A 12,415-nucleotide genomic window follows, 5' to 3' on the forward strand; every position below is an offset into this window, starting at 1 on the left:
AGAAAAACATGAAGATACAGCTCCAAGTGTCCCCTTTACGGACCTGTTTCTAAAAAAACGGACTTTAAAATTGTCGAAATTAAAATTATTTAAAGTGAACGTTGTACCGTGGATATACAGCCTTGGACGGCCGCGGTGCGCAGTATAAACAGCGTGAGGCTATACGCAGCAGTCGGACGGCTACCGTAATTCACATGCCCTCGACTTAATCGTTTGTGATTGCCATAGAAATTGTTCATGTAAATTATTATCTTTGCATGATTGCATGTTGTGTTGCATGTTCCATTTAATTCACTGAATTTTCATTTGAGCAAATTTGAGTTAGCCACCCCATTCATACTTAGGCACACATGTGCATAGCTACAAAATAAAATATTTGTTAGGTAGAGAATACAAAAAAAGAATACAAAATCACAAAAGGTGAAACAAAAGGAAGGAAAATATGCAAAACGCATGTACACGCGCATGCAAGAAGCAAATTATAAGTTAAACGTTCCACGTTCTTAGTTCCACAACCGACGAGAGTATCTCGACATTGGGGCACCGACGAGATATATATAAAGACTGCCAGCCTTACGGGAGAATGTGTCGCTCGAAAAATACGGTGGTTTCTACCGCCCTCTAGGATAGATTTTGGCTGGAGTAAGAAACAGAAGGCCAACGACGGTATCTCGTCGGTGCAGAAGACCACTAAGGAAATTCTCGTCGTTGAGAAGGTGAATCATCACGGACCCATATCGATTATCAAATGTTACATTCCATTCCTTCCATTCCTTCCTTTCTTCCATTCCTTTTCAAGGCTGGCAGTCTTTATATATATCTCGTCGGTGATTGGGGCCGTTACCGACCGCTCCCAGCACCCACCTGGCACCTACTTTGAGGCTCGCAGTTTAACACGGGGGCTGGCAGTCTTTATATATATCTCGTCGATGGCCCGGTTCTGTTCCAGGAAAGACGGACCGGTTCTGTGCCATGCTAAAGCGGCGATATCACGAAAGTAGGAACGCCGAAACCCCGGGCGTCAGCACTCTCCTATCCTCTCTGGTATTGTCATAAAAAGTTAAATTCATTTAAAATGTAAAATGGTACCGGTTATGTACGATGCGAGTTCCGTAATGGCAGACCATTTGAATTTAGATTAATTATTTTCCGAATGAATAATTAATGTTTTTCACGTCAATATATTGAGTGATGACTACACAACGCGCGCACGTGCATACGTGTGTTGTATACACATGGTCGAAATCAGCTGACTTATTCCGATAGACTTTGTATATATTAGTCGAACGATCAGTGGTGTCTAAATGTTATTGCTTTTATTTTTAAGTAAGTATATCTTCTTCATATACTATATTAACTTCTTATTAGGTGTATTATTAAAAAATTCATGTTGCATGACAGTTGTCATTTGTGTTTAACAGCTGTCAAACTCGCGATGTAGGTTATTATTTAATTAAAATTCTTACGGTCTTTCCAATATGTTACAGTGACTGTTCAATAAAAAATCATTTAAGATGATGACTGATTTAGAAGAATCAGAAGTGAAGATAGTTCAGTCAGAGATTGAAAAACGCGATGGGTACTTGTTTTATTTTATAATGCAATCTGTTTGTTTACAAAGAGTGCATATAACTTTGTTTGTTGTTCCACAGCGACAATAAGCAGCAGGATTTTTCAGAAGCAGCAAAGAAATTGGCAGAGGGACTTTTAAGCATTTATAAATTACCATTAGAGCAGGTTCATAAAGAGCTGACTGAAGTAACGTAAGCAAAAGCTATTTATTAAATTTTATTGTATTCATTACATTCATTATAATTGTTATATTTTCGTACATTATTGTTCGTTTTCAGAAGCAAACAACAGGCTTTACTTAATCAGATGCAAGGAGAGAATAAAAAGCTACAGGAAACTCATGAAGATATTGACCTAAATAAAATGGTATTATGAACCTTGTGTAAACTTTTCCGATTGTTAAATATAAATTATTTAGATGATTATACGTTGCAGTTTCAAACAGTAAAAGTTTACCAAGGAAAGTTAACTTTCATGAAGAAAGAGATGGCTTCAATCCACGAACGTACATTTAAATTAAAAGTAAGTATTAATATAACTAATTTTTTATTTGTATGTGCTTCATATGCTATTTTGTTTATACAGAAACGAGCGTTAAGATTACAACAAATGAAACAAAAGGAGGCCTTGAATAGAGAACAACAGCGCGAGCAAGAAATTCGCCGTGAACAAGATCTAATTGGTAAACCCGTAGTAAGCTAAAAAAATTAGCCCAACGAAAGATGATTAATGACGGAAAAACAGTTTAAATGTACACAAGAGCAATATATTTATACAGTCATTGTTTACATTAAAACTAATACTTAATTCATATTTTTATATATTACCAAACGATTTTCCATTGTCCGTTCGAACTACATTTTTTATTATCTTTACACAAAACATTAAATGTTGTTTTCGACGGAAAACCGATAATCTCTCTCTCTTCTTGTATCCTAAAAGTAAACGTTGATTCACGTGTTCCCAGGAAGTACCTGAAAGAGAATATATTTCTACATTCTTTTTTATTTGCAATAAGAAAACGAAATATATGACTGTTATAAATTTTTACCTTGCGTAGGAACAAATAATTTGATCGATAATCGCTACTCCACCATCTTTGAATTTATTTAGAATATAATCCGATGGAATGTATCTTAGTACTGCGTACTCAGGTAAATATTCTTTAAGTTCGTTGAATTCTGTAAAATATTTATTCCGTCAATGTTTTAAGTTTTAATCGTATATAGTATATCAAAAACAATTTACCATCTTTTGTGGCATCGGTAGCAACAAATAGAACTTTCAGTCCAAGTGTATCCAATTTTTTCCTCAACTGAGAAGCAGCAGATTTTATTGTTGGCACTGTAGAAGAACGACCGACCACGAAATCGCCTCTTCTTAAATGAGTAGCTAAGTACGGTCCTCCGATTGCGTTTCTCCTATTCTGTAATTCAGTAACGTTATTGTAAAATGTTTATTAATTTCACTCTGTATAATTTAATACCTTCTCTTGAGTCCAGTCAATTGGTCTATCAGTCTTATCATTCTTATTTGTTGAATTAAGAAAGTGTTTCCTGTATTTAATAGCAACTTTGTATAACTCAGGGCTGTATCTCATGCTGCGTCTGGCTCTCCAATATTCTTGTGATCCATAAGAGTCGTGTAATGCAATTTCCATGTGGTCAAACATTACAGACCTGCGTTAATATATTTAATTGCATTAAATCTTGTACATACTATATAAAGTACTTTCTTACCTGTAAATAGAAGGCTGAAGATTGTGTTTTAATCCTGACATCATTCCATGGAACTTAATGCATTTAATGGTTTCAGAAGTTACATTATGGTATCCCCAAAAATATCTACCATATCTTACGGATCCTGGTTTGTTATACTGTAAAGATGCACCGGTACATTCCACTAACTCATTTTTGTCTTCAAATTTCCCTGTTTTAAACATCTCTTCATCATTCTGCAGTATATACACAACATCAAGTTGCGTGTGCTTTTTTGTTGAAGGGTACTCTGAAAATATAAACATTTACCGATCTCATAGGTCATTGTAAAATAGTAAGTGTTATACCTTGTAAAAACTGATGCATTTCAATGACTGGTATATACTTTTGAAAACTTGGAATATCAAAAAATAGGCTCCAAGGCAACTGTGTTTGAGGTCCTATATTTTTTGATTGCCAATGATACAAATTACCTAGAAAGAAATGAAAATATGTAACGAACATATATTCATAAATATTTAATAACAATAAAATTGAATGATAACATTACCCCATGGTGGCAAAACTAATTTCCAGATATACTTTTCTTCGTCTTTAATTAAATTTTTTACAAAAACTGCTACACGAACATAAACGTCTCGTCTAAGATTGAAACCCTCCGGTGGATTAACATCGTAAAGAATGTAACTGAAAAACATTTTATGTCAGAAAATTGTTAATTTTGATAAATACACAAATTACGAATTATAATTTAGTACCGGTTGTTCGAGTAATGCGTTTGAACATCGCATTTTCTATCAGTTTCTTCGTATTCATCTATTTGATTACAGAATGCATTTTCGGTTGCACATTGTATAAAATTAATATAAAACAAGATTAAATACAAGGCCTTGAAGCATAAAAAGTTTAACATTTTGAGGTTATATTGGTTATGTACATATGTGTATATGAATGCACACGAATTTGCAAAAAATAGTGTTAAACAATGTAAAAAATAATATTGTAATGTCAATGTATATATAATCAGTCCATGTAGGCTGTATATTTGTGGAAAAAATAAATCTATTTTTCTGACTGCATTTGAAACTGTTTCGCTTGGGATTTAATGACCTGGAATGTAATATTTTTCTTAAATAATAAGATAAAGGACAGTAAAAAAACAACAGCAGTAGCAACAACATTGTACAGGTTGATCTTTGTTACACACGAATTACAGACTCATATCTCCCTTACTTAAAAATGGTTGATGGGTAGATTACAATTTGCTAATTCAATCGATAATAGTTATAATAATGGTAATAATAATTATTATTTATCGTCTTATACAATATTTATAATTCATAGTTCAGTTAACATAGTTTGTGTCCTGCTTATACCAAGCAGGGCCGTTATATGTTACATTCACTGCGACTCGTTTCCCATATTCTTCCATTTATCCTATTAAAGTATACACTTGGCATATAAAAATTACAAGGACAATTTATAATGGTAATGGTAGTAGCGGTAGTTGTAGTTATAGTAATGATAGTGGTAGCACTAATGGTATTTGTAGTTATAGTAATAGTCATAGTAGTAGTATTAGCAGCGGTAGTGATAGCGATAATAGTATTATCGTTATAATTATTTATCCAATAACTATGTTCTGTTACCATTCTTGTCTTTCAATGATTTTACTTTGTCTATACGTATACTTGCATGGAAATCTTCAGGTCCAATTCTTGGTTTCTCAAGATTCCAATGTGTTTTTTCATTTGTTTTTTTTTCGTTTTTTAAAGAGGGTAACAGAAGTTCGAACTGTCCCCTTACAAAATTTGTGCCTCGTTGTGATTTCTTCAAAATGTGTGCCGTTTTGTTATACTTCTTTTTTCACATTTCGTTAGCAATGACGTTAACCGGTAGTAGAATTCGTAGTCAGCAAACATTGGTATATACTGTAATACTGAATTGTTGTTATAATAAATATAACATGAAATTCATTTCTATTAGACTAATTCTCTTCCTTGTTTTGCATCCGTCTATATGAATTCTCTATTGTTAACATCACAGCTAAAAGAGTGCCTTATTTCAACATGAAACACACTATCTTACATTCATTACAAAAACGTGAAGTAGTACACGATATTAGTAACTTTGAAACAAAATAATATTCTGCACAAACTGCACAGTGCACACATTCAATTATACTACACATCGTACTGTCGCTCCCCTTGTATGTTTTCCCCTACTTTTCGCATACACGCATACCTCGTACCATCGAACTGCCTTCTTTGGCTCGTCGTTTATAATAATAAATACAACAGAAAATTGCCGTTGTTGTACATAACAAAATTTTTACAAAATTACTGTGGTCGCAGCAGACGCGTTTAAATTAATTATAATAGCTAAATACATAAATACAGATTATATCGTAAATTGATTTGTGTAATTCATTCAAATCTAGAACCGAATGTCTTTTTAAGTTTTTCTCTATTGTTCGCAACAAGATAATAAATTGAACTATAATATTGGCTAGCACTTTGAAAAGTTATGGTGCACTGTGTATTGTACTATATATGTTACAAATATATTTATATTTATATAGCTTGATACTACTTCACATTCAGAGAATTACATTTGACAATTACCCGCTTACTAGCACAATCGCAGTTTTATATGCTGGCACAATTACCCGACACTCCAGGTAAGGTAGTCGATTAAAAATAAAATCATACATAGTCAATTTCGAAGTTTGTTACATGGAATCATTGCGTACAATAAATTAGATATTATGCTTTATTCTGCAGCTAATAAACTCGATAAAAAAGAATATTGACTTATTTTCCGTTTTTAGTCTTGAAGCCGCGTTAATTTAAGCTGCTTTCTCGCTTGTGACATTCTCAATCGATTTGACATTCTCGGCAGCCATTTCATTGTTCTCAAAACTATATTAAGACCGAAGTACATTTAACTGCATTGGGCTCGTAATAAAACCTTCAAAAATTACAAGATTGTTAATAAATAATTCATATATACACAGAGAAATATATATATATATATATACACACACACACACTCACACGTGTGCGCGCGTGGGCGCGCGCATATTTATTTACAATATAATTAGTAGTAACACTCACAAACATATGTCGTACCGAAAAATTCAGAATAATGTTGAAATTGTTCTTCCGTACAGTTCGGCCGAATTGAGCGTAAGAAAGTGTGTGTATCTGAAGAAACGAATACGCTATCAAGTAAACACATGCTACGGATTGTTACATCACAATATTATACAATATTACGTGTATGTTTTTACCATATACTTAGCACGTTGTTCGTTTTGGACAAAAACGATAATTGAACCCTAGCGAAAAGAAAGACTTGCCTTGAATAGAAATTTTCCTAGAAATACTTTTTACAATCTTATGATATGTGTCAACCGATGGTAGGCGGAAACTTAGATGTTACATGTCTTTCTTTAAGCACTATTTATGCTTAACAATAAGAAGCATTCAACGAAGGAAAACTCTTCCAGCATTGCTGAAGACAATATTTAATACATCGACGTCGATTCCAATAAAAAAAATGGCGGCTATCTTCTTCTTTGCAGACACGAACGAAATGAAAGTAAACCGTAGGCAAGACCAAGTTTATACGACAATTGGTTCATGTTCTTGGTAAAAACATTACGCGTTGAATAGCACAAGTTGTCGTCTGTTAAATACGATTAGTTTTGCTTGCTCAAGCTCTATTCGATACCGAGCAGTCGGAGGCTGGACTCAGGCGAGAATTCTCTGTATCTATGTATATATTTATACTTAAATACATAGAAAGCGGCGAAGCTGCTACATATACCGAGTCATGATTTACATATTCGAGTGATTATAAACGTGGCTGCATCATTTTGGAAGGTTTCCTTTCATTTGCTTTCCTTGGAATGTCCATAGACACTATTAACTAGCGTACATTAAAAATAAGTTCAGTCATTTACACACACTGCGGACACTTCCGAAAGGGAGAGACGGCCATTCTGTTTCACAAAGTGCCTCAGCATTTGTATAATTCTATTCATTTTGTACAAATTAGTTCTGTACAATCGTCTAGCATGTATATTAGTGAGAAGAGCATGTAGTACTATTGTAGAAACGCATGCTCTACTTCGATTGTAGTTTTCCTCTAATAATTCTATGCGTATAGAAAAATTCGGTATTGCTAAATCACTAAACAAAAAAAAAAAAAAAGAATAACGTTTCCGTACCTTTTTCTCGAATTCGTGAATTTTTTTGTGTTTGTCTTTGTTCTATCGTTTCGTTTTAACCCGGCTTCCCAACAAAGTTGAAAGTCGAAAGCAACATCATTTGCAACGATGAACGCAAAGAGGTCGGTGCCCAAGAATTAATCATACCATAAAAAGATTTATACAGAGAAAAAAAAGGGGGTACCACCATGTTTCAGTATTGAGGTAGCGTAACGTTGCTTTGGCTTAGCGAGTCTTTTCTGATTATCTAGAAATATTTCCACTGATCGGTGGTACTCGAGAGAAAAGTATTACACGCCGAAGGATGTGATGAAACTGTACAGTAATGATCTTTACACGTAGATATTCTCATCTTTCATCTTTCATCTTTCTCTCTCGCTCTCACTTTCTCACTTTCTCTCCCTCTCTCTCATTCTTCCTACCTCTCTACCGCGCGAATAATTCGAGTGCCGACGTTCGAATTCCCATACACGTGTGTATGATTGTACAATCATCGTACTGTATTGCGATGTCTTTGGTAGAAACTATTTGGTACGTATGCGCCCATTCGGAAGGTCTTTGCAGAGCCATGAAGTTACAACGAATGAACAGCTTGCAGGGGGTTTTAGGTAGTTCACAGGGAAACAAACATCAACAACAATGATTCCTCAAGTATCAACAACATTAACAACATTCCATTATAACTTATCATCATTATTGTGATCGTCGTTATCGTGATCAGTTTTTTTCTCTTTTTTTTTTGTTATGTCGATTACAGTCGCTGTCGTTAAGTCTCAGTCTTTTGCCACACCTTTCAGCTCGGTAACATTTGTAATGGGTAATTCTAATTATCATAGCAATCATTGTCTTCAGCAACATCGTCACTACCGTTATTTAGTTAATTATTTATGGCCATTGTCAGCGTGTCAACGCCTCCCTACTATGGCCAAAATCGTTTCTCTTTTCGTCTCGTTAGCTCCTCGTTCGCATTTACAATAACGTTCGCGCGAATACTCACTCGCTACCGATCGAGTCTAGTAGCAGTCAATCACTCTAAAACTTTTAATCAACAAAATTACAAATACATCACGGATGATCTATCAATGACGGGTCCGTCGAACGAGAAAATCAAACTAGAGCTAGAAATGCTAGAGAGAGTAATGAGAAACTATTTACTTCTTTCGTTACCTGATCGCGAAAAATGAGAAACGATGAAACGATATAGTTATGCTCGACCGATATCGATAGTTCCGTTTATCAATTAAAATTACAAAGTTCCTTAACGTTATAACATCTACTAACGCTTCGTACACGTACTTATATATTGCGCGAATATTTTGGTATAAAATGTCTGTCTCTAGTCCACGGTAAATAAAAAGCGAGCCTTTCAAACACGTCCATGCAACTGGTTTCCCTTGTTCGTTTTTTTCTCTCAATAATCTAATTATGATAGTTGCTTCGGTGTATTTGTTTTAAATATATTACGTGTTTATATGTGATCTACAAACATTTAAAATTCATCGAAATAACAGAAGAGAACAAGTAATTCTCACCCTCCTTCTGTGCAAAGTAATATATATATTTATATATGTATATATGTGTATGTATATATATGTGTATATGAATACATATATGTACATGTACACATATATACATGGCGTATTAGGTCACTGTCTTATAGATGCAGAAATATAGAACGCAGTCTTTTCCCTTGTACATAAATAGTTTCCTCGAGAGCGATGGCACTAATATATAATTTCAGGATCTCTTTCACTTTGTGCGGTAAATGGTATGAAAATAGATATCGTTTCAACTATTCGTTATAGAGTATAAGTAGACAAATATAGTATAAGAAATATGTAATCGCGTCGTGGAAATGTTTTTACAAACTATCGGTCACGTTTTTCAATCTACAAATCACCGTTCTTAACAAATCAGAATAAATTAGAATTATTGTCGTAATTACCTATCAACTGATTTTATGGCTTTCGAGGAAAAAAAGTATACAGATCGCACACGACGACGTCCCGACCGCTCACTACATTTCGGTATCTATACGAGAGCAATTGTGATTCAGAATCATCGTTATTCTTCATCGGAACGCGTAACATGCGGTCTATGAAACGCGCGCGATATAAAAATCGATAAAACGTTTTCGTAAACGCTTGCGCGATCGCACCTCCCTTCTGAGTTTTTAACAGTTCATGCCCGAATAAACGAATACTCCATACCACCGCATGTTACATTCTTAACAGTATGAAGATACCCTTAGAGTGATACTTAAAGCTCTTACAACTTTTACAACACACTTGCGCACAGAGAGTAGTAATAGCTGGGGTTTGGACTAGACGTGATGTGGTTGAAGATGAGGCAGCCTGCTGGATAAGTTGGATCAGGATTTCATACTATTCGCTTCATCGAGTCGCCTCTCTGTTCCTACCGCTAATAAATTTGCAAATTCCCTTTCTAACAGTTGTCGAGCCTGTTGCAAAAAAAAAGAAATATCACAAGTTAATGGAACTTCTAGCTATCGATTCTTCTATTTACAACTTACTTGTGTATTTTGTGTTGGGATCTGCAACGCTAGGGCAAAACTATTCGCATCGAAACCTTCGTCAATGGCTATAAGCGCTCCGTGCACCCCCGACTCCAAAAGGTTGTTCCCATATTCCTGCACACAGAAAGTCATGTTTTATTATGGTCCCTTATTTTCCCACTTTACTTTGTCTCTCGATTTCCGATGGACACGATGGAAAAATAGATAATTAATTTTGTAAATTTTCTCTTTGAAAATGAACAACTATGGTAAGATGAGACAAGATTAAAATAAGAGATCAAATTCTCGGATGCACTGAAACACGTGTGAAACAGGGAATGAACAATGCTTTTTGGAATTACTTTCAGGCCGATCGATTGAACCCATCTTATAACGCGATCGTTACTCCACACAAGAACGTCGACGTTTGCGTCCTCTGCCATTTGTCTTCTTTCTTCTAATTGCTGCCTATCGTAATTTAGCCGCTTCAAACAGGAAATGCCGTATTGTAAACTTGTTCTGTGAACATCGATAAAGTTCATTTAAATCCCGGATCTCTGGTATTCTAAACCACCAAGCTCTCTCTCTCTCTCTCTCTCTCTCTCTCTCTCTCTCTCTCTCTCTCAACTCTTATCGTTACCTGTGAAAACTATCAACCATTTTCAGTTGACTACGGAGCTCTTTTTTAGTGAGGTGATCCAACATTCTAGCATCAACAAGGCACTCCATGAAAGTGGACCGATACTGAGGCAATCCAAGGCTTGGCAGCCAAACGTTACCAATCCATTCGTGGTTCATATCTCCGAATGCTAAGGTTGTGCGAGAGGTCTTCGGCGCTGACGGACTTGTCAGCGATACCATTTCTTGGATAGCTAGTCGGAGCTTCAACCGATGGAGATGACAACTGTGGACAGGATTGGCCGATCATGTTGCTAGAGGATCAACCCTTACGATGCTTATGCAGAGTGTACTCGTCGTGGAGAAATAACGAGTCGCTTTTGCTATTCATAATTTAGGTAGAATAAGAAATATATTCATAAGTAAACTGCGGATCTTTAAAATAAAAATCCTCTACCTCGATTGCAACGAACTGTACGTACCGAACTATTACTACGTACATACTGAATTTGTGTCGTGATTGCAAGATGTCAAACAAATCACAGGGAAAGGAGTTAACGCAAGATACATCAGTCTCATACCTTATACCAATTTCGCGTTGTATCTCGGTGTCGCTTAGGGCACTCATTATCGCGCCGCTTTTTACGTTGGCTCGGCAGGCTGCGACGTACCAGGTTGGCATGCCCACCCATAGTTCAAGCCAGGCTACCACAGTCGGACCGTTCCACAAAGCGAATGGTGTCCCAGCCTTCATCGCCTCCGCCAACAGTTCATGACGCGACGAATCTAACATGCTACCAAACATACTAGGATTGCAATCAAGTACATTGATTACGCTTACTTTGTGTATACTCACTGGAAATTCGTGTGACACCTTACCTCTTCTTTTTCCTACGGTCGAAATCGCTCTTGCTGCCCATAGTTCCTGCTACGGCTACGACGCTATCACCATAATCAGGGTCAGCAGGCGTGCTCGCTCCTCCCATTCCTGACATGTTTCCTGGCATTGGCGTGTCTTTCCCCTTGATCTGTTGGAAATCAATGAAATTTTCAGAATATATATAATTCATATAGATCTACAAAGAGTAGTTTTCAAATTTTCAATATAGGCCCACATAAGAAAAGTTGTAAAAAACAACTTTTAGTATTTCCTCTGTAATTCCGACCAATTGCAATTTTTTCAAAATTCTTTCTTCACATCATGTAATAAACTAATTGTTCTAACTCCTCAAAAAAAAAAAAATCAAGTCATATGATCTAATATTAAAACAGTCATCATTTTTTTTTTAATGTCCGAATATTACTGTAACAGACTGTAGTTATTTAAAATGACTAATATTTTGGAGCTACGGAGGGTTAGCGATTGATGTAGATAAAAATTTTTAAATTCCGACAGTTTCCGGCCTACTGCGCATTGCTAAACTTGTCATGGATATCATAATTGTCTCTCACCTTCTCTTTCTTACTGAAGAACCTGCCAAGGCTGCTCTTGATGCCCTTCTTCTTCTGAGCCGCAGCCACCGCTGCCGCTGTAGCCGGGCTCATGGTTGCTTGCATGTGCAAGTGCGGGCTAGATAGCTGTCCAATTGGCAATCCAACGCCGGACAAGTTGTTTTTGTGCAAACTGTCCTGGCTACTGTGGCGTGAGGACAATGGGGAAGGGGGAGTCCCAGAATTGAGTGCGCCGTTGTTATGTTGCCCATGCCTGCTGCATGGAGCGCTAATCTAGTTTCTATGTCTACTCTAAACAATGCATTC

General features: G+C 36.0%; 3 protein-coding genes across 14 annotated transcripts in view; 1 reads left to right on the plus strand and 2 right to left on the minus strand.

The window, feature by feature from the left end:
* Nucleotides 1–1,031: 1,031 nt before the first annotated feature.
* Pldn (biogenesis of lysosomal organelles complex 1 subunit pallidin) lies at nt 1,032–2,385 on the plus strand. The gene is made up of 6 exons (XM_076791640.1): nt 1,032–1,326; nt 1,488–1,579; nt 1,653–1,763; nt 1,851–1,938; nt 2,008–2,094; nt 2,158–2,385. The coding sequence occupies exons 2-6, from the start codon at nt 1,515–1,517 to the stop codon at nt 2,272–2,274; spliced, it is 468 nt and encodes a 155-aa protein (XP_076647755.1). The 5' UTR covers nt 1,032–1,326; nt 1,488–1,514; the 3' UTR covers nt 2,275–2,385.
* On the minus strand, nt 2,325–4,465 carry O-fut2 (O-fucosyltransferase 2). Its single transcript, XM_076791494.1, has 8 exons — nt 4,049–4,465; nt 3,841–3,977; nt 3,638–3,763; nt 3,312–3,579; nt 3,059–3,251; nt 2,821–2,998; nt 2,624–2,753; nt 2,325–2,546 (listed from the first exon to the last, which is right to left on the minus strand). The coding sequence occupies exons 1-8, from the start codon at nt 4,201–4,203 to the stop codon at nt 2,396–2,398; spliced, it is 1,338 nt and encodes a 445-aa protein (XP_076647609.1). The 5' UTR covers nt 4,204–4,465; the 3' UTR covers nt 2,325–2,395.
* A 115-nt stretch (nt 4,466–4,580) lies between these two features.
* Nucleotides 4,581–12,415, minus strand: part of Liprin-alpha (PTPRF interacting protein alpha) — a 64,241-nt gene continuing 56,406 nt past the window's right edge. For 6 of the 12 annotated variants that reach the window (XM_076791356.1, XM_076791346.1, XM_076791328.1 and 3 more), the window contains 7 exons: nt 12,110–12,365; nt 11,537–11,685; nt 11,239–11,451; nt 10,680–10,943; nt 10,402–10,558; nt 10,058–10,174; nt 4,581–9,985 (listed from right to left, as the gene is read on the minus strand). In XM_076791356.1, the coding sequence (XP_076647471.1) occupies nt 9,896–9,985; nt 10,058–10,174; nt 10,402–10,558; nt 10,680–10,943; nt 11,239–11,451; nt 11,537–11,685; nt 12,110–12,365 (1,246 nt within the window). In that variant the 3' untranslated portion in view covers nt 4,581–9,895. The remainder of the gene's footprint in view (nt 9,986–10,057; nt 10,175–10,401; nt 10,559–10,679; nt 10,944–11,238; nt 11,452–11,536; nt 11,686–12,109; nt 12,366–12,415) is intronic. The other 6 variants (XM_076791412.1, XM_076791393.1, XM_076791402.1 and 3 more) reach the window with 3 other exon arrangements.

The sequence above is a fragment of the Halictus rubicundus genome, chromosome 1 (genome assembly GCF_050948215.1).
Source record: "Halictus rubicundus isolate RS-2024b chromosome 1, iyHalRubi1_principal, whole genome shotgun sequence".
NCBI classification, from domain to species: domain Eukaryota; kingdom Metazoa; phylum Arthropoda; class Insecta; order Hymenoptera; family Halictidae; genus Halictus; species Halictus rubicundus.

Coding starts and splice junctions, on each gene's coding strand:
- Pldn (XM_076791640.1), top strand. CDS start 1,515: ATGATGACTGATTTAGAAGAATCAGAAGTGAAGATAGTTCAGTCAGAG. Junction 1,939..2,007: donor ATATTGACCTAAATAAAATG/GTATTATGAACC, acceptor TATACGTTGCAG/TTTCAAACAGTAAAAGTTTA. Junction 2,095..2,157: donor AACGTACATTTAAATTAAAA/GTAAGTATTAAT, acceptor TTGTTTATACAG/AAACGAGCGTTAAGATTACA.
- O-fut2 (XM_076791494.1), bottom strand. CDS start 4,203: ATGTTAAACTTTTTATGCTTCAAGGCCTTGTATTTAATCTTGTTTTAT. Junction 3,978..4,048: donor ACGCATTACTCGAACAACCG/GTACTAAATTAT, acceptor AATGTTTTTCAG/TTACATTCTTTACGATGTTA. Junction 3,580..3,637: donor AATGCATCAGTTTTTACAAG/GTATAACACTTA, acceptor TTATATTTTCAG/AGTACCCTTCAACAAAAAAG.